The sequence below is a fragment of the Erpetoichthys calabaricus genome, chromosome 4 (genome assembly GCF_900747795.2).
Source record: "Erpetoichthys calabaricus chromosome 4, fErpCal1.3, whole genome shotgun sequence".
Taxonomy (NCBI): Eukaryota; Metazoa; Chordata; class Cladistia; order Polypteriformes; family Polypteridae; genus Erpetoichthys; species Erpetoichthys calabaricus.
This window is the reverse complement of record NC_041397.2, coordinates 8824530-8847220: the sequence shown is the minus strand read 5'-3', so window position 1 is coordinate 8847220 and position 22691 is coordinate 8824530. Positions and strand designations below refer to the sequence as shown.

The 22691-nt window shown below is 41.1% G+C and overlaps 1 protein-coding gene across 1 annotated transcript in view; it reads left to right on the top strand.

Moving 5' to 3' along the window:
* The window catches only part of LOC114649854 (NALCN channel auxiliary factor 1), a 662864-nt gene extending 640465 nt beyond the window's left edge, over positions 1-22399 (top strand). Inside the window, exons 2-3 of the mRNA XM_028799214.2 lie at positions 13223-13394; positions 21816-22399. Of these exons, the coding sequence (XP_028655047.1) occupies positions 13223-13394; positions 21816-22114 (471 nt within the window). The 3' untranslated portion in view covers positions 22115-22399. The remainder of the gene's footprint in view (positions 1-13222; positions 13395-21815) is intronic.
* The last annotated feature ends 292 nt before the right edge of the window (positions 22400-22691 follow it).

Here is a 22691-nt window from a genome sequence, read left to right as displayed (position 1 = left end):
CTGCTGGAAACTCCATGTCCCACTTATCTGCAAAAGGCTTGGGTGGGACAAGTGGGACACCCAGTGGTTCTACACGGCTGTTGCCCCATTCATCAGGGAGCATGTACTGGAGGGAGTCAAACTGGACCTATGGAAACCAAAGAATAACTACATGCTAATCAGAGCCTGTGACATGGTGGGAACTGGACGGGATGCTCCCAGCTACCACAGTCATGGTGGTCTGGGGAAACGCAGTGCTGAGATAACCAGAATCAAATCTTTCAAACAGAAGCGGTCTTCACTGGAGATACTTAATGAAGGTGACACAGACACAGGGGGTCAATGTCCTCAATGTCCACTAAACCTTGGCAGTGAGCTGATTATACACAGACAGAGTCATTAAGAGCCCTCGTGACCTTCACACAGGGGGCTCATGGATTGGATGATTAAGTTACACTTTCAGCCCATCCATCCATCCATCCATTTTCCAACCCGCTGAATCCGAACACAGGGTCACGGGGGTCTGCTGGAGCCAATCCCAGCCAACACAGGGCACAAGGCAGGAAACAATCCCGGGCAGGATGCCAACCCAGCGCAGACACTTTCAGCCCTGACTTTTAATTACAGTTATTCAGCAATATTGAGTTAAAGGAATCTGACCAGTCCTAAGCAAAGGACGGGGACGTTTGATTAATGTAGCACGTCTGACTCTTTAATTTGGTGGTATATGTTGCTTTAAATTCTTTGTGATTTCAAAATGAGCTGAAAATGAATCATAAAGATCATCAGTTTTTGAAACATTAGGTCAAAATCTAACTCACTGCTGCTTCAATCTTATGGTTAATGTGCTGTATCGAAAAGCACTATATAAGTACAAAATGAATGCAAAATAATGAGAGATAATACACAGCAGTCTGCAATGAACTCACCCACAGACACGAGGACTTGGCATGGATGGCCATCACTCCATTCATTCATGCATGCCAGGAAATTGCGCAGTGACAGACATTGTCAGTGGTGCGTCCTGCAGGATTGAACTCCGCTGCTCCTCTTGTGGACATCCAGGAACAAGAAGTAGAAAAGTTGGCACCCGGAGACAATGTCTCACACCACTTAGTACTCTACAGAGTATTGTCAGGTATCCACTGAGACTGGAAGCCACAACCGAGGCATGGCCTGCCATGTGCTGCACAGACGATGCCCTTTGGGTCACCGGGAATCCCCTTGTACTGAACAAAGATGGTAAGAAACTTCAGGACTGTTGCAGGAACATCAGCAGCCTACTCAAGGACTACTCTGTCCTAGATAGTCTGGAAGAATGAAAGGAACAAGGACAGAGAAGTAAAGAGCCTAACCATCCTGACCCCAGTGGGGGGGCCCACCTCAGACATTAGATAAGTGAAGGGACTCACTCTGTCCACCACCACTAGGGTCAGTACCACTGGGACATAAACATATGGAAAAGACCCTAACTTTTAAGGAACAGGGCCTGGCCGTGATTGTAATGGATTATATGAGATTGTTGGAGATTGTAAGCGATTACAATACAATGGAAGAGTTTGTAACAGACTGGATGATATTGTTAGAGACCCTAATAGATTGTAAGTGATTGCATTGTAATATATGTGATTATAAAATTGTAAATTAGATTGTAATAAACTTAAGAGATTACAGTACATTGTATGATATTGTTAGAGGTCACAATAGATTGCAAACGATTACAGAAGATTGCAATTAAATGTAAGAGATTGTAAAAGGTTACATTAGACTGATAAAGACTGAAAAAGAAAAGAGTTTGCAATTGTTTATATGAGATTGTTAGAGATCTTAATAGACTGTAAGAGACTGAAGTAGATTGAATGAAATCATAATAGATTGTAAGAGGTTGAGATAGACTATATGGGATTGTTAGAGATCATTATTGATTGTAAGAGACTGTTACAGATCATTATAGTCTGCATTAGATCACAATAGATTATAAGAGATTTCAGAAGATTGTAAGACATTGTTAGAGAGCATAATAGATTGTAAGAGATTGTTAGAGAGCATTACAGTTTGCAATAGATTGTATGACATCATTATAGATCATAATAGCTTGTAAGAGATTGCAATAAATATATGGGATTGTTAGAAATCATTATTGATTGTAAGAGATTGTCAATTCATGATTGATTGCATTACATTGCAATAGATTGGAAGATGTTGTTGGAGAGCTTAATAGATTGTAAGAGATTGTTGCTGATCATTATATATTGCATTCGATCGCAATAACTTGTAAGAGATTGTTAGAGAGCATTACAGATTATAAGAGATTGCAATAGATTGTATGACATCATTATAGATCATAATAGATTGTGTGAGGTTGCACTAGATATATGAGATTGTTAGAGATCATTATTGATTATAAGAGATTGTAAGAGACTGTTACAATTCCTGATTGATTGCATTACATTGTGATAGATTGTAAAATGTTGTTGGAGAGCATAATAGATTTTAAGAGATTGTTGCTGATCATTATAGATTGTAAGAGATTTCAGAAGATTGTAAGACATTGTTAGAGTGCATAATAGATTGTAAGAGATTGTTACTGATCATTATAGATTGCATTCGATCACAATAGCTTGTAAGAGATTGTTAGAGAGCATTACAGATTGTAAGAGATTGCAATAGATTGTATGACATCATTATAGATCATAATAGATTGTATGAGGTTGCACTAGATATACAGTATGAGATTGTTAGAGATCATTATTGATTATAAGAGATTGTAAGAGACTGTTACAATTCCTGATTGATTGCATTACATTGTGATAGATTGTAAAATGTTGTTGGAGAGCATAATAGATTTTAAGAGATTGTTGCTGATCATTATAGATTGTAAGAGATTTCAGAAGATTGTAAGACATTGTTAGAGTGCATAATAGATTGTAAGAGATTGTTACTGATCATTATAGATTGCATTCGATCACAATAGCTTGTAAGAGATTGTTAGAGAGCATTACAGATTGTAAGAGATTGCAATAGATTGTATGACATCATTATAGATCATAATAGATTGTATGAGGTTGCACTAGATATACAGTATGAGATTGTTAGAGATCATTATTGATTATAAGAGATTGTAAGAGACTGTTACAATTCATGATTGATTGCATTACATTGTGATAGATTGTAAAATGTTGTTGGAGAGCATAATAGATTTTAAGAGATTTCAATACACCGTAAGAGATTGTTACAGATCATTATAGATTGTAAGAGACTGCAACAGATTATTTGAGACTGTCAGAGATCACCATTGATTGTAATAGATTGTAAGAGACTGTTACTGTTAATTAGTTATTACTGTTTAATTGCATTATACCGCAATAGATTGTAAGAGATTTCAGATGATTGTAAGACATTGTTAGAGAGCATAATAGATTGTAAGAGATTGTTACAGATCATTATAGATTGTATTAGATTGTGGGACTGTTAGAGATCATTATAGGCCTAATAGATTGTTAGAGATTACAATAGATTATATGGGACTGAGAGATCATTATAAATTGTAAAAGATTGTTACAGATCAATAAAGATTGTATTAACTTGCAATAGATTGTAAGAGATTGTTAGAGATCATTATAGATTTATTAGATTGTGGGACTATTAGAGATCATTATAGTTTTAACAGAATGCAATAGATTGTAAAAGATTGCTTACAATCATAACAGAGAGTATAAGATTTCAATAGATTGTAAGAGATTGTTGGAAATCATAACGGATTGCAATAGATTATATGAGATTGCTAGAGATCATGATAGGCTGTAGTAGATTGCAAAAGCTTATATGAGATTGTAAGAGATTGCAAAAGATTATGTGAGACTTTTAGAGATTACGGTAAATTCTAACAGATTGCAATATAATGCAAGATTTGTAATGGATAGTATGAAATGGTTAGAGATCATAATAGATTGCAAATGATTATATGAGACTGTTAGAGATTTTAATAGATTTAAAAAAAAGTTTGTAGTATATTGTAATAGACTGCAAGATTTATTCAGATCATTAAAGGTTGTAAAACATTACGATAGATTTTAAGAGATTATATGGGACTATTAGAGAATGTAAGGGATAGTAAGAGATCTCAGATTGCATGAGATTGTTAGCGATCATAATACACAGTAAGAGACAGTGCAGTATTGTAACATATTGTGATAGATTATCTGAGATTGTAATAGACTGCGGTATATTGTATGACATTGTTGTAGACTGTAAGAAATCATAAAAGACTCTTTTACGTAATAACATATATCTAAAAAAAAAATGTAGGCAGGACATTTGTCCCAAACAGGTCTCCCAATAAAAAGTGCCCAAGATGGCATCTCCTTTTCAAGAGCCTCGGACTGAATTCCGTCACGCCGACTCCTCTCGCTGATTCTATTCCGGCCTGCTTACTTGTTTCCCTAACGAGACTAAAGAATTCAAAGCTTTTAGCACTAAGAAAACAAATCCAATTGCATCCTGTAATTGTGTTAAGCAACAAATGTGCTTGCAAAAATCCATTCCAATGAGCTAAAATAGAAATATTGATTAATGGAAGCAGGGCTCTGCTGTGATCGATGAGAACCGAGGAAGAGACTCTGAACCTCCCGTGGAAGAAAATAACTTGATGGCGGGCGTTTATCAAAAGATATTGAGGTGCACGGCTGTGCAGCTAAAAATACCAAAACTAAAGCGGCCCACCGTATGAATTTTGATTAGACTATTAGTCCCCATACTGTCATTTTTTATAATGATTAATTGGGGCTGGCATGCTTTTCTAGGGTTGGAGGTTGGCATGGATTCTGTGGTTCTTTAGGTCATCTGGCACATTATGCTGGTGAAGTAGAAACTGCAAGTGAATTACAGCCACCTGGGGGGGACGCATGCCCACTGCAGTTTTGAAAAGAAGGCCATCCTAAGGGGTCCTGTGTGTGTCACCTAGGGTGCAGATGGCATTAATCATCACAGCAGGCAACTGCCACTTGCAATATTGGAGCCAAGGCACTTGATCTCCAGAGAGGTAGGGTGCAAATGGCTTTCAGCAGCCAAGTTTTGAAACATCCAAGAAGGCAGAGTCTCTACTGTAACAGAAGCAGACACATGGGGTCGTATCATTTCTAGATCTATCTTTATATTGTAAGGGACGGCCGGCAGCTCAGTGCAGCCGGGATACCCCAAATATGGAAGGATGGGGGAAGGCAGCTTCGTTAGGGCAGTGCCTCCCCCAAGACACTAGAGGGCAGCTCTCCTGGTTTACAGCGGTGCCCCGGATTCCCACAGGGCACCATGGGACTTGAAGTTCTGTATCTCAGCCCTGTTGGGTGCTGTGAATGAACCATAAGGTATCCGCCTGACCCGGAAGTGCAGGCAGGTCATGTGGGCAGAAGAGCAGAAGCACTTCCGGGTTAGATAATATAAAAACAACAGCATTAAACACAGTCAACGAGCCAGAGTCAGGTGGAAGGTGGACAAAGCTTTCTGGGAGGTGTGGAGGAGAAAAGAAAGAAAGGAAGAGAGAGAGAGAAAAAAGAATAATTGTAGGCAGCGTTGCTTATTTATTTGGGGCTGTGGTGGTGGACGGCACTGAGAAGAATTTAAACAAAGAATAAAATGAGTCTTAGTGCTTTTAACTTGTGTCCACAGTGTCTGTCTGTTGAGTTAGAGGAGCAACAGTGCCCTCTAGTGTCCACTATATATACTGTATATAACCCAGCCACAGGGGATGCACAAACCAGTGTGTTTCTTCGTCCCAAGCCTGGATAAATGGGGAGGGTTACGTCAGGAAGGGCATCCGGTGTAAAATTTTGCCAAATCAATATGCAGACAACAATACAAATCACCGGATCGGTTGAGCCCCAGGTTAACAACGACCGCCACCAGTACTGTTAGCCAACAGGGTGCTGGCAGAAATTGGGCTACTGTTGGCCAAAGAAGAAGAAGGAGAAGAAGAGGGGGGAGACGAGTCTGGAGGCAGGAGGAGAGGAGGAAGGTAAAGAGAGTGGAAGTGAGGGTAGGAACTTTGAATGACTGGTAAGGGGAGAGAGTTAGCAGATATGATGGAGAGAAGGAAGGTTGATATATTGTGTGTGAAGAGACTAAATGGAAGGGGAGTAAGGCCAGGGGGATCGGAGGTGGATTCAAATTGTTCTATCATGGTGTGGATGGGAGGAGAAATGGGATAGGAGTTATTGTGAAGGAACAGCATGTCAAGAGGTGAAAAGAGTGTCAGAAAGAGTGATGATTATCAAGCTGGGAATTGGAGGTGTGATGATGAATGTTGTCAGTGCATATGCACCACAAGTTGGGTGTGCGATGGATGAGAAAGAAGATTTTTGGAGTGAGTTGGATGAAGTGATGAACAGAGAACCCAATGAACAAAAAGTGGTGATTGGAGTGGATTTCAATGGGCATGTTGGTGAAGGGAACAGAGGAGACGAGGAGGTGATGGGTAGGTATGGTGTCAAGGAGAGAAATGAAGAAGGTCAGAGGATAGTGGATTTTACCAAAAGGATGGACATGGCTGTGGTGAATACGTATTTTAAGAAGAGGGAGGAACATAGGGTGATGTACAAGAGTGGAGGAAGATGCACACAGGTAGATGACATCCTATGCAGAAGAGTTGATCTGAAGGAGATTGAAGACTGCAAAGTGGTGGCAGGGGAAAGTGTAGTTAAGTTGGCTGGGATTGGCTCCAGCAGACCCCCGTGACCCTGTGTTCGGATTCAGCGGGTTGGAAAATGGATGGATATCCTGTACAACTCTTATATACTTCTCTACCACTCCCGACTTCCTCATACTATACCACAGCTCCTCTCATCATCAGTGAATCTTCATTGCTTGCTAATTTATTTTCATTTTTGAAGTTGTGTTTTTTATTTAATGATATTTTTCTGAAACAGTTTAAAAAAAACACACACTTTATTTTCGTCAGCGGGAAATTGCAGCTAATGAGACATGAAATGAGCCAACAGATGACCAGCTAAACTGGGATTTCAAACTCCAACCAATTTCACTCCAACCAATCTCTTAATGAGAAGCCGATTCTTGCTGTTAATCAAACTCGTTATTTAATTCCACGGCTTGTTGCTGCTCTTATTCTGCCACAGCAGACATTTCCAAAACTGTTGATTTTCTGTTTTTTTCTAAGAACACCGTCAAGATGTTTTGGTGACCTGAGAGAACAACCTTTCTTTATTTTCAGATATTGTGTGATGGGCACAGGTGGGCTGGTCACGTAGATTCTTGTATTGTGTCTTGTTATTGTTTGGCTGCTAATTAAGTGGCCTGAGTCAAGTTAATAAAAACTAAGGCAAAAGAAGTTAATTAGCAGCACAATCTGGTCACTAATGAAGAAGATGGTTAGAATGAAAACCTGCAGCCACGGTGGCCCTCCAGGACTGGAGTTCGACACCCGTGTCTTAAAGTCCAGTCCTGGAGGACCACCGTGGCTGCAGGTTTTCATTCTAACCCTTTTTTTTTTTATTGAGTACCCTGTTTGTGCTGCTAATTAACTTCTTGTGAATTCATTTTAATTGAATTGCTTTTTTAAGATTTGCTCCTCTAAATTTCTTCATCGTTCCTCTGTTTCATTTCTTTCCTTAAATGGCACCCAAACAGAAATGAAATGTGAAGTGAGGGAGCCAACAGAAGACCAACTAAGTCAACCAATTTCACTCCAACCAGCTGCTTAATGAGGTGCAGATGTTAATTAAACTCATTCTTTAATTCCATGGCTTGTTGCTGCTCTCATTGTGCAACAGCAGACATTTCCGAAATTATTGATTTTCTCTTTTCTAAGAGCACTGGGGACCTGAGCAGTTCAACATTCCTGAGACCCTCATCTTTCTTTATTTTCTCATATTGTATGATGGTTACTGTTTGCTGGTAAAGTTTTGGCTCATTTTATATCTGATTATTGTTTGGCTTCTAATTAAGGAAAAAGAAACGGGGGGAGGGGGGCGGCACGGTGGCGCAGTGGTAGTGCTGCTAGTTTGCAGTTAGGAGACCCGTCTGGGTTCACTTCCTGGGTCTTCCCTGCGTGGAGTTTGCATGTTCTCCCCGTGTCTGTGTGGGTTTCCTCCCACAGTCCAAAGACATGCAGGTTAGGTGCATTGACGATTCTAAATTGGCCCTAGTGTGTGCTTGTTGTGTGTGTGTGTGTGTATGTGTGTCCTGCGGTGGGTTGGCAGGATTGGTTTCTGCCTTGTGCCCTGTGTTGGCTCCGATTGGCTCCAGCAGACCCCCGTGACCCTGTGTTCGGATTCAGTGGGTTGGAAAATGGATGGATGGATGGATGAAACAATTAAGGGGTCTGAGTCTTCAAGAGCAAGTCAATTAAAATGAGTTCAAAAGAAGTTAATTAGCAGCAAAAACAGGTCACTCATTAAGAAAAGGGTGAGAATGAAAGCCTGCAGCCACAGTGGTCCTCCATGGCCAGAGCTGGCGACCCCTACCTTAAAGGATGGCACCACGGAGAGTGTAGATGTAGAAGCACACGTGCTGTAAATATAACACATTTCTTTGCACCGTTCACGTTTACAGCTCACACTACACATTTGGTAGTTGGTGACCGTTTCTGTTCCGTGGAGAAAAAAATTTAAAAACAAATCCATGGTTATCCACTAGATGGCAGCACTGCAACAAATAATTGAGACATGAAAGGAAAGCTGGCCATCGAGCTGTACTGTGGCTGTTTGCTGAGCTACGGCTTCTCTTGTGTGTCACGTTTTGACAGACTCAGTGATATGCAACTTAACTCATACCTCATGTTCAATGTAGTAAGCCTGAATAACTCTCACAGTAGATAGATAGATAGATAGATAGATAGATAGATAGATAGATAGATAGATAGATAGATAGATAGATAGATAGATAGATAGATAGATAGATAGATAGATAGATAGATAGATAGATAGATAGATAGATAGATAGATAGATAAAAAGGCACTATATAATAGATAGATAGATAGATAGATAAAAAGGCACTATATAATAGATAGATAGATAGATAGATAGATAGATAGATAGATAGATAGATAGATAGATAGATAGATAGATAGATAGATAGATAAAAAGGCACTATATAATAGATAGATAGATAGATAGATAGATAGATAGATAGATAGATAGATAGATAGATAGATAGATAGATAGACAGACAGACTTTGGTCCAAACACACCTCACATGGACTATAAAGCAAGAAAATTAAATAGAGAAAAGATGTGGCTTAGCTGTCACAGTATAATATACTAACAGCATAACGGTATTCTGCTGCCATCTAGTGGTTAAAATAAAATTACACTGCAATTAAATCATGAATATTTCTATGTGTTTTGCCCCTCTAAGGTAACTCGTCAATATTCATGAGTTGGGGTGGAGCTTTCAGTCAAAATACAAAGGCGAGTAAACGCGAAGCCGTTTTTAGAACAAACTGAGACTGAAACATTAGTTGAATTAAGTGATAAGTGATGACAGTGTGAGTTTGGTCACACTGGTCAACATGCATTTTGCTACTGGGATTTTTTTGTCTGTACTTTAACAAATTTCACTTGCTGACTCCAAATCTGAAAACCGTTTTTGTCCAGCAGCACGTCCCATTTTTTAATTATGATGTTCCAGGTTTTGGACAACTAGGGTGACTGGACAGTATTTAAGAAAAAAGTTTGTTGTCGAGAAAAGTGAAGATAAAATTAAGGAAGGTTGGCCCTGAAATCCATGAACTGATGTTTGACGATGAGTTCAAAAAGAAACCGAAGCCCAACCTAATCAGCGCCCTCATTCGTGCAGGTTGTCCAGAATTTTCTTGGCAGTCACAGAGCAGAGAATTATGCTGAGCTTGTGGAGAACCTGCTGGACATATATTAGCTTACGGGAGCCCGAAGGTCACTGGAGATGCATTTTTTACATTCTCATCTCGACTTTTTTCTACCAAATCTAAGCGATGTCAGAGATGACCATGGGGAAAGATTTCACCAAGATATAAAAGTGATCCGGGCGCTCCGGTTTCCTCCCACAGTCCAAAGACATGCAGGTTAGGTGGATTGGCGATTCTAAATTGGCCCTAGTGTGTGCTTGGTGTGTGTGTGTGTGTCCTGCGGTGGGTTGGCACCCTGCCCAGGATTGGTTCCTGCCTTGTGCCCTGTGTTGGCTGGGATTGGGTCCAGCAGACCCCCGTGACCCTGTGTTCGGATACAGCAGGTTGGAAAATGGATGGATGGATGGATGGATGGATGGATGGATGCTCTGAAGTTCCCAGTAGCAAACAAAAAATATTTTTTTTGTAGACCAGTGTCATCGGATATGGACACAAAGGGGCACATTGATCATGTGGAATGGGCACCAACAAGCTCAAAGAAACACACTTGTGCTGTCCCAAATGCACGCTATGTGTTGGTGACGATTTCAAAGCAAGTCGCATAGAGGACGTGTCCCAAGATTGCATCAGCACAGCAGTGGATGTTAGACCTTTGCTGGTGTTTTGATATCGACAAGTTTCTGTTACACAGAATAACAGTTTTTCTTATTGGAAAATCTTTAACATTTTGATTCATTTTTCTTCCGGGGGTAAACATTACACTAAGAAGGCTACAAAGGAGTTAAGAAGCCCACAAAGTAGCGATTACTAATCCCAGCTTCTCCCCATGGAAGCCAACAGGGATGCCCCCTGGGACTACAAGTCTGAGTGGGAATCCTAGCCCAGGGGTGCTGCTGCCCAGTAGTGTATTGGGGGAGTCGCTGGTCAGAATACATCCTCTCCCTCTGCTCCTCCAATACACTGGCCGATATCTAACACATCTATCTATTGTGAGAGACGCCCTGCGTTCTTATCTGGACGGGATGCCCTTGAGGCGGAAGGACAGAGAGATATACAGGGCTTTTTCTCCCCAAGGCCGCTAATGGCAGCGAGCCCAGGCTCAGATTCCCGCATGGGTGCCCAAAAGGTATTGTAGTCCCGGGGTTGAGCCTTGTTGGGTCCCATGGGTTCCACCAGGAGGAGCTGTGGGATGTGTGAGTCCCTACTCCATGGGGCTCTGACCTCACCCGGAATTGCGTCATGTCACTGGAAGCACTCCCGGGGGGAGCCGCCGGCCTGACATGGATGAGCCAGAGGTGGGAGGAAGGTGGGGAACGCTTTGCGAAGAGGAGTGGAGGAGACAGAGAGAAGACAAAGAGTTACTTGTTGCTGTCTTGTGTTTTCATTGTACTTGTGGCTGTGACTGTGGCAAAAAATGCTTGGTGTGGAAGAGTTTCCCACAATAAATATTGTGTCTAAGCTTGCTTGTGGGGGCTGTTTGGGGAGCTGGAGCGCCCCCTGGTGTCCCCACACTATCATATAGTGCCTTTCATATCTTCATATTGTGAGCACTACTGAAAGGTGCTACACATTAAAAAACAAAAGTCTGACTGCTTCACTAACTAGTCACACCATTCATTTCTTATCTGATGGAGTCATTTCACCTGCAGGTACAGCAACTGTAAAATATGGAAATAAGTTTATTCTGTTAGTAAATAATCTTTCGGATAGTGAGCTCCAATGAAAGGCACTATATAAATAAAGGCAGATTGAGTTACTTATTAGTCACACCATTCATTAGGTATGTGAGTTAGTCAATTATTCTCACTTTAAAATATGGAGACAGGTGTATCCTACCCATAAATCATCATTGCATTGTGTGCACTGCTGAAAGGCGCTATATAAATAAACGGATTATGGATCACAGATCAGTCACACCACTTGTTCCTCATGTGAGGACATCACTTCTCTTGCTGCTTTGCTGACTCTTAAGGGCACCACAGCTGTGTAATTCATCTTTGGATGGTGCTATCTAGAGAGAAACAGGAAAAACCTGAACGTCAAAGGAAAGCTGATCATCGTGATCTAAAGGCAAGAGCAAAAATCAGAGGTCAAAACATTCAAGCAAAGGATTATTTCCCTAAATAGCTAGCAACCTCGAGTGTTTATACTGAGAAATGCTAAACCACCACCATAATAATAATAATAATAATAATAATACCTGGCCCGGATGTCATACAAGGCGTTGTTGTCAAAACACGTGACTGGCACCGTTGCAACAAACAACATGGCTGTAACCATGAAATGATACCCGAAAGATGTCACGAATGGGACAATAAAAAAAAAAAATAGGAAATGTAAAAAGTGCTTTTTAAAATTCATTTCATGGAAATTAAAATGAGTGCAATATTTATTCAATCCTAAGTCAACCTGCAGTATAAGATGGCTGCTGTGCTCTTTTTGTGCAGGGCTTGGGCTTATTAATGAGGGTACCGCATTTACCGAATCATAACTTAACTGAGTATAAGATGACCCCCGTGCTCTATTGGCTGAAGTTTGCTGGTTGAAAGTGCAAAGAAGTACCGTATTTACTAATAAGTCCACTTGCGAATATAAGCTGCCCCTTGTGCTCTTAAGATCTTTGGTGAATTTGTGAGCCTCTTAGACAGTTTGTGCTTTTGTTTTATATTTTTTTGCTTTCACACATTCCAGGATTACATGGAGCTTTGCTATTTTATTTATTTATTTTTTAATTTTTTTTTTCTTGTGTGGCCTCTTTATGATTAATCTTTGAGAACATCTGAAAGCGTACACACTGGCAGAGCAACGTATAGATCTAACGAGCAAAGCTTATCCTACGGGGGCCGATAAGAAGAAAGAAAAGATAATCAAAGTGGGACAAGGAAAAAGAGAACGAATTGTTCCAATTATATAACCCATCGATAGAGCCGTCTGCCAATAAACTGCCCTCAACGCCCTCCTCCATTACCACAAGATAAACTCATTATTGGCTTTTGTCCCACGGTGAAGGATGTCAGAATATATATTTCAGTTTAGGAAAGCCTTTGTTTCTTTTTGTGGAAAATTCCTCAATTTGGGGGGCAAAAGGTTTGCAAAGCTGGAAAGGGTGGCACAGGCCAGGGGTCTGTGCCCACATACAGTAAGTTAGGACTGAAGTAGAGTGTGTGCCTGCAGTATAGCATGGAGGACACCACTAGGGGGCGGTAAGTGCTGTATATGTAAATGCGTGGATTTTTAACCCCTGATTGTCTGCTGGTGTTATAGCAGTACTGCTCTCAGTGTTTCCCTAAATGAAGAGGGTTTATCGTAACGAGTTGATTTTGTGTCACAGACTTGCCCGTCATGATAAGCTTACTATTTACCCCCATGAATTTAATTCACACCCCCCTCAATTCCTGTCTTTCCAGACTGTCTACAAACTCTGGCTGTGTTCCCAGTATTTTGAAGCAACACAACATCACTGCAGTAAAAGAATTCCTTGCAAGCAATACTGTTTGGAAGTCCAGACGAGGTGTCCGTTTATATTGCCAGACAATGATGATGTCGTCTATGGAGGAATGCCAAGTTTTTTATGTACAGGTAAACCACACCAATCTGGGGGAGGGGGAGAGGGGGGTGGCTGTTTGGGGTGCAAGGGGCTGGTGGGCATAGTGGGGGGGGGTAGGTTGGGCTGTGGAAATGTAAACAAAGCATAAAGTTATATTTCACAGTAAAAAGGCAGCAGCCAGAGAGAGAGAAACCCCAAACAACATCGGACCTCCAACACGGAGGATGGCGCTGCTGATGGGCCTGAAAGGGTTAGAGAACGATTCCCAGAAATCCGTTCTCTTGGTACAGTGCATCCGTAAAGTATTCACAGCGCATCACTTTTTCCACATTTTCTTATGTTACGGCCTTATTCCAAAATGGATTAAATTCATTTTTTTCCTCAAAATTCTACACACAACACCCCATAATGACAACGTGAAAAAAGTTTACTTGAGATTTTTGCAAATTTATTAAAAATTAAAAAAATTGAGAAAGCACATGTCCATAAGTATTCACAGCCTTTGCCATGAAGCTCAAAGTTGAGCTCAGGTCCATCCTGTTTCCCCTGATCATCCTTGAGATGTTTCTGCAGCTTCATTGGAGTCCACCTGTGGTAAATTCAGTTGACTGGACATGATTTGGAAAGGCACACACCTGTCTATATAAGGTCCCACAGTTGACAGTTCATGTCAGAGCACAAACCAAGCATGAAGTCAAAGGAATTGTCTGTAGACCTCCGAGACAGGATTGTCTCGAGGCACAAATCTGGGAAAGGTTACAGAAAAATTTCTGCTGCTTTGAAGGTCCCAATGAGCACAGTGGCCTCCATCATCTGTAAGTGGAAGAAGTTCAAAACCACCAGGACTCTTCCTAGAGCTGGCCAGCTATCTAAACTGAGCGATCGGGGGAGAAGGGCCTTAGTCAGGGAGGTGACCAAGAACCCGATGGTCACTCTGTCAGAGCTCCAGAGGTCCTCTGTGGAGAGAGGAGAACCTTCCAGAAGGACAACCATCTCTGCAGCAATCCACCAATCAGGCCTGTATGGTAGAGTGGCCAGATGGAAGCCACTCCTTAGTAAAAGGCACATGGCAGCACACCTGGAGTTTGCCAAAAGGCACCTGAAGGACTCTCAGACCATGAGAAAGAAAATTCTCTGGTCTGATGAGACAAAGATTGAACTCTTTGGTGTGAATGCCAGGCGTCACGTTTGGAGGAAACCAGGCACCGCCCATCACCAGGCCAATACCATCCCTACAGTGAAGTATGGTGGTGGCAGCATCATGCTGTGGGGATGTTTTTCAGTGGCAGGGACTGGAGACTAGTCAGGATAAAGGGAATGATGACTGCAGCAATGTACAGAGACATCCTGGATGAAAACCTGCTCCAGAGCGCTCTTGACCTCAGACTGGGGCGACGGTTCATCTTTCAGCAGGACAACGACCCTAAACACACAACCAAGATATCAAAGGAGTGGCTTCAGGACAACTCTGTGAATGTCCTTGAGTGGCCCAGCCAGAGACCAGACTTGAATCCGATTGAACATCTCTGGAGAGATCTTAAAATGGCTGTGCACCGACGCTTCCCATCCAACCTGATGGAGCTTGAGAGGTGCTGCAAAGAGGAATGGGCGAAACTGGCCAAGGATAGGTGTGCCAAGCTTGTGGCATCATATTCAAGAAGACTTGAGGCTGGAATTGCTGCCAAAGGGGCATCGACAAAGTGTTGAGCAAAGGCTGTGAATACTTATGGACATGGGATTTCTCAGTTTTTATTATTTTTAATAAATTTGCAAAAACCTCAAGTAAACTTTTTTCACGTTGTCATTATGGGGTGTTGTGTGTAGAATTCTGAGGAAAAAAATGAATTTAATCCATTTTGGAATAAGGCTGTGACATAACAAAATGTGTAAAAAGTGATGAGCTGTGAATACTTTCCGGATGCACTGTAGAGTGAAAAAAATAGCCTCCCTTCATTCCAAGAATTTTAACTGGGATTTCCAAATCAGTGTGGGGGTTAACTAGAAAGTGGAAGTGAAGTTAAGGCAATGGAAGACAAAACACATTTTGGTGTGATGAAATGTCTTCATTGGTCTGTCATGACAAAACCACAATGGCTGCTAATATTATTATTATATCCTTAACGCTAGAATTCCTGAAGCCTATGAAAAAACTTGTAATCCCTGCCCACCTTAAATCCCTTTGCCCCTCTCCCAATCAGCGTCTTTTGTTTAGTAAATGCGTTGATCAGCACAAGCAGCCTGCTGTCCCGTCCCCACCACCACCGGAGCTCAACTCGGGCAAAAAGTTCCCCCATCTCAAGCCAGGGCTCCTTATCTGAGTGTGAGGTGCCTGGACTTGTATCTTCTTATACAATACGCTACCATGGCTGTTCGTTTGTCTGTCCAGGATTTTAAATCACCTGTAGCTCACAAACTGTTTGACCGATTGACCTGAAATTTGGTACAAATTCACACGCAGATGCAGATGACGGTGAAAAATGACCCGAGATTCCAAGTGAACAGCCTACTGAATGTCATGAAAAGTTGTGTCCTGCTGCGATCGAGTTGAAATGTGAAGATTTGTAGAAGTTAGGCGCTCTCCTCAGATGAAGACGTTTACCACACGGGCACAGGAAAAGGACTTAAACACACAGAGAACTGGATTTCTGATGTGTGTATTAGTAGACAGACAGACCAATATGAACGTCACCATATGGCAGATAGAAAGATAATTGAAAGGCACTACGTGATAGACAGACAGATAGAACTTTATTTGTCCCCAGTAATCCCGTTGTGAAATGAAGCCCAGAAACAAAAAAATCAGGAGTGGTCTCCTGATTCACACATTCCAGTACTCAGATATGGGGACGGATATTTGAGGAGTAAATCACAAGGATTATATTTTTATATTATGTACATTAAAGAACCATCCATCCATTATCCAACCTGCTATATCATAACTACAGGGTCATGGGTGTCTTCTGGAGCCAATCCCAGCTAACACAGGGTGCAAGGCAGGAACAAACCCTGGGCAGGACATTTACATTTACATTTACATCATTTAGCAGACGCTCTTATCCAGAGCGAATTACAACAGTGCTTAGTAGTCTATGACTGTTCTTCAGTCTTTAAGGACCACTGCAGGACACACACACACACACACACACACGCACACACACCAAGCACACACCAGGGACAATTTAGGACCACCAATGCACCTAACCTGCATGTCTTTGGACTGTGGGAGGAAACCCATGCAGACACGGGGAGAACATGCAAACTCCACGCAGGGAGGACCTGGGAAGCGAACCCGCATTAAAGAACCATCAATAACAGATCAAATCAAATTAATAATATATTGAATAATTATTGTAAAAGTAAAGTTGAATAAATCAGACTCTGCAGCTGCATGAATAAAAGGTAAAGTACCACATGATAGAAATCAAGTGTTTACAAACACACATACACACACACACACACACACACACACAGACAGACACACAGATATAATTCCAAAAATGGTATTTTTAGACTTGGGGAGGACTAAAACATTGAGATTCTTCAGTATGTCGAATTTAAACTTTTGAATCATTACAATACTTTCCCTATAGTTCGTATACGAGAAAGTCAGGGAGGTCTAAAATGTTGAGATTCATCAAAATATCAACATTAAATCATTAGACAATTACAATATTTTCCCTACACTTTGTATATGAGAAGTTCAGGGAGGTTTAAAATGTTGTGATTCATCAAAATTTCAACATCGAATCTTTGGACGATAGCAATATTTTCCCTATACTTCGCAAACAAAAAAGTCATGGGGGTCTAATACATCAAGATTCATCAAAATCTCGACATTCAATCTATGGACGATAGCAATATTTTCCCTATACTTCGCATATGAGAAAGTCATGGGGGTCTAATACATCGAGATTCATCAAAATCTCAACATTGAATCTTTGGACAATTACAATATTTTCCCTATACTCGTATATGAGAAAGTCAGGGAGGTCTAAAACGTCGAGATTCATCAAAATGTCGACATCAAATCTTTGGACGATAGCAATATTTTCCCTATACTTCGCATATGAGAAAGTCATGGGGGTCTAATACATCGAGATTCATCAAAATCTCAACATTGAATCTTTGGACAATTACAATATTTTCCCTATACTTCGTATATGAGAAAGTCAGGGAGGTCTAAAATGTCGAGATTCATCAAAATGTCGAGATCAAATCTTTGGACGATAGCAATATTTTCCCTATACTTTGCATATGAGAAAGTCATGGGGGTCTAATACATCGAGATTCATCAAAATCTCAACATTGAATCTTTGGACAATTACAATATTTTCCCTACACTTTGTATATGAGAAGTTCAGGGAGGTTTAAAATGTTGTGATTCATCAAAATTTCAACATCGAATCTTTGGACGATAGCAATATTTTCCCTATACTTCGCAAACAAAAAAGTCATGGGGGTCTAATACATCGTGATTCATCAAAATCTCGACATTCAATCTATGGACGATAGCAATATTTTCCCTATACTTCGCATATGAGAAAGTCAGAGAGGTTTAACTCAACATCGAATCTTTGGACGATAACAATATTTTCCCTATACTTCGCATACGAAAATGTCATGGGGGTCTAATACATCGAGATTCATCAAAATCTCAACATTGAATCTTTGGACAATTACAATATTTTCCCTATACTTCGTATATGAGAAAGTCAGGGAGGTCTAAAACGTCGAGATTCATCAAAATGTCAACATCAAATCTTTGGACGATAGCAATATTTTCTCTACACTTCATACACAAGAAAGTAAAAGGACGGACAGTCGCAATCCCTGCAGCTTCTTACGACTCCCTTTTAAACTCTGTGCCATGTCTTATTTCTCCCTGCAACCTCCACAGCAGCAACCATAGTTGACCAATGCTATCGAACTTCCGGTACTGCTGTGAACTGTAGTCCATTTGAAGAAGTGCTGCTACTCATTTAACAGTTACCAGAAACAATGCATGTTCCTTGCATATTGTGAGCACACTACCAGATAACTGAAATGTGGATTACATGACACAAATAACAACACATTTTTTTTTCTTTTTTCCATGAATGTTCCTCACCTTGTTTTCCGTTGGATAGCATTGGTCACCATTGGCTTGTATTATATGATAAACTTACTTTTTTAATCTTTGTTGTTCCTAAAAACAAGAGATTAATCATTTTTCTTGGTTATTACTACAAAGCCCATGGGGTAAGTAACATATAAAAGACATTTTTGGGTTTAGTTTTCATTTAGTGAAGTAAGAAGTTTTTCAAACGTGTCATTTGTGTTTTATCCATACACCTGCTGCAGCTCTTTGAATCTACACTCAGTGAAGAGCCAGTCAGTCAGTCAGTCAGTCATCATCCAACCCACTACATCCTAACACAGGGTCACGGAGGTCTGCTGGAGCCAATCCCAGACAACACAGGGCACAAGCCAGGAAACAAACTCCGGGCAGGGCGCCAGCCCACCGCAGGGCACACACACCAAGCACACACTAGGGACAATTTAGAATCGCCAATGTGCAAGGTGGAGAGTGAGAGGCAGGTATTACAGTCAATAACCTTGTATAATGTTACTGTTTACCTCCCCTGGTGTAACTGAATGTACGTGCGCTTAAGTGGATTGTGCGTTTATCTGAAGTTATTGCCCGTTTACTTGACTTCGTACAAATAGGGATTGAGCAAGTCATGTGCAGCTACGCAGAGCGTGCGCTCAACCAACGTGCACTTAAGTGGAGTCGTCTGTTTTCAGGAAGAACAATGTTAAACTATCAGTTCCTCAACTTTATGTATTGTGTAATCAAACCAGTAGGTGGCACTATTACCCAGAATAAAGGTAAAGCGTAATGCCCAAGACAGCGTTCGTTTACAAAAAAACAAGCTTTACGTTTAATACTGCCATGTGCGCAGCAAGTAAACACGTTTCCCTGTATAATGAAATTCTTTCTTTGCTGTCCACACCAAATGACAAAACCAACGTATAAAGATAAACATAAATAATAAGTAGCAGATAGATAATAAGTAACAGAGGCATCATAAAGTATAAAAACAGAATAGAAGTATAAAGTGTAATGTGCAGGTAGGTGTGTGATGGACAAGTCCAATACAGTTGTGTGAGGTCGATAGAATGAGGTGGCCCACGGTTATAAACTCCAGTCAGTTATTTAGGAGTCTAATGGCCTTGGGGAAGAAAGAGTTCTTTAGCCTGGAAGTCCTACATTTCATACTCTATACCCTCTGCCTGAGGGTAGAAGTGTGAACAGTTTGTGTTGGTGGTGAGACAAGGCAGTTTTCTTGCAGACTCTGCAGTTGTAGATGCTCTGCAGAGAGGGCAGTGTGGTCCTGGTGATCTTCTCAGCAGTCTTCACCACTCTCCGCAGGCGTTTGCAGTCCATAGCAGTAGTGTTGCCGTACTACACGGTGATGCAGCTGGTCAAGATGCTCTCAACAATGCAGCTGTAAAAGTTGCCGAGGATCTTACTCGACATCCCAGACTTCCTCAGCCTCCTCAGAAAGTACAGCTGCTGTTGAGCCCTCTTGACCAGCTGTGTGGTGTTAAGTGTCCAAGTGAGGTCCTCACTGATGTAGACACCCAGGTATTTAATGCTGCTCACCCTCTCCACTTCAAGCCCTCGGATGAACAGTGGCCGGTGAGGTCTCCTCTCCATCCTTATGTCCACTATCATCTCCTTCATCTTGTCTGTGTTGAGTACAGCGCATCTCAAATTTAACAATATGTTCATTCGTAAACAGCAAACATAGCCATAATAGCGCATTTGTATACAGTGGACTCTTGACTTACGAACTCAATTCGTTCGCGAGGGCTGGTTGTAACTCAAGACTATTTTTCCCATAAGAAATAATGGAAATAACCATAATGAGTTTCCGAACCTCCCACAGCAACACTTACTTAACCTTTTCATTATAAAAAAGGGTTGTATAATGTGCATAATTTACAAAAACACCAATAATTTTTCTAATGTACTAACCAAACAGTTATAAAAAGTGCCTAGCCTACCAGAAACAACAATTTCATACTGTACTCACCATTTAAGTTGACATCTTTGGCTTGCAGGAAGGAAGGAGGAGGAGAATGAAATGGAAGGTGGTTATTGTTTGGAAGGAGCCTCCTTATAGAAATCTTTTCTTTGTAAAGTTGTCGAGATGGTGGATTTCGACATGCTGTACATATTAGCGAGATCGGTCACACGAACACCACTCTCATATTTCCGCATAATTTCCTTCTTCATTTCGATTGTGATCACTTTCTTTACCTTCGTTACCTTCTCTTCCTTCCTTAGCAATTATCAAAAAAAATTATATAAATCACTGCACTGACCGAAATTACGTCCACAAACTCATGTATCTGGGCTCCGACTGACGCTTACAAATGCTCTCGGCTGTTTGTTTACAATCGCACAAGCAGATACACGTGACCGCATTCGGGTCGTAACGCAAGACGTTGGTCGTAATTCAAAACAAAAATTTTGGTCGTAAAGCAAGTTGTTCGCATGTCAGGCCGGTCATATATCAAGGGTCGACTGTATTTGCACTGAACATTAATATAAGTTGCAATATTAGCTAAAATATTAAGCAACTTACTTTGTCAATAACGCACAACACACAATTTTAAAAGGTAGCAACAAACTTGAAAAAACGTAAACAAGCAGGCAGAGTCGGGGAGCGTGTTACTGAGGCTAAGGATCTGGGCTGGTATCCAGAGGGTTACCGGTTCGAATCCCCGTCACTGCCAAAAGAGATCCTACTCTGCTGGGCCCTTGCTCAAGACCCTTAACCTGTAATTGCTCCAGGGATGCTGTACATTTGCTGACAACTGTTCGACTGACAACTGTCTCCCCGCCATTTTGGAATGCAGGGCAGGTGCTGCCATCTATCTGCAACAAAAATAATTTTAAGTGAAATCTCTATGTGCTGTGAATTCTCTATGTAATAAACTTAATAAGTTATAGCATAATGAAATTGCATAATTAGATCTGGACCACCCTATACAAGAAATTGTATAAGGCGAAATAAAATAAAGAACAATTCAAGAACAAAACGCCATGCATGCGCAATAGTCTTGTGGTGCGATTCTTTCCCAGGTTAAGCATAAAGCAGGGAATTTTGTACAGACGGAGCATTTCACATTTTTCTATTTATTTCATCCAAGAGACAGTTGTCATCTTTTTGTTTATTACACATTTTTGTAACATCACATCATATTTAAACGTATTTATTAAGTTGCATTGATATTTGAATTAAGGCAGGTGTGTATTAAAATGTATGGATGCAGCGTAGGCTAACTGTCAATTGTAAAAAAAAATAAATAAATAAATGGGTGGGCATGGGCCTACGCAGGCCCCTTCACGCATGTCATGTTTCTCCCAAACCGAGTGATAACGCTGTCTCCTTATCTTTCAGGGCTCTTGGAGAACACTCCGACCAATGCAGAACCAGAGTGCTGTGATGTCAGATGGGACTTTATAGCAGATCACCAATCCAAAGGGACTATAAAAGCAACCGATTCCGTCTTGTACCATCATAGGACATCGCTTGCAACCTCTGCAGCATCCAGACTGTGCAACAGCAGGCTTAAACTGTGCATCTTAGTCCTAATTCTCTTACATACGGTCGTCACGGTGACGGCAGCACAGAACTCCACGGGGCTCAGTTTGGGGGGGCTCTCGACTCTGGAAGACCACCCGACCAATGAAGAGTGACGGAGCCCGGCCGACGGCCACTGCTACCAGCACAGCCAAGACCATGGATCCCATCGGCAAGAAAACGGGAAGGGTGGGCCGAAATCGACAACAGGAGGGACACACGCACACACGTATGTACACCGACACACGCAAAGGAGAAGGACAAGGAGCGAAACGCCACAGCCTTTTATTAACTTGAGGTTTTCCTTAGAAGCCAGTTTTCTAGTTTTCCCACACCATTTTATACACTGGGATTTACTGTTTGGGATTTTTTTGCACTAGGTTATTCCAAGATTTATTTGGTTCCCTTTTCTTTTTTTTTTTTCTTATTTTGGATTATTTAATTACTTTTGATTCAATATTATTATTAGTATTATTATTATTTTTTTCTGGGGCAGGGGTATTCTGTTGATTAAAAAAATAAAACTTTACCTGGTCAGCACTTTTAGTTCCTAGAGTGTGCGTCCATTCACTGGTCTCTGTTGGTTTTTATTTGTATGGCACAGGCTGTCATCTTCCATTAATGCAATTGTATGCCCATCCTGGCACACACAAGCTTCCAGTCTCGTCCTTTGGATCAAAAGTTGCAAGTGCC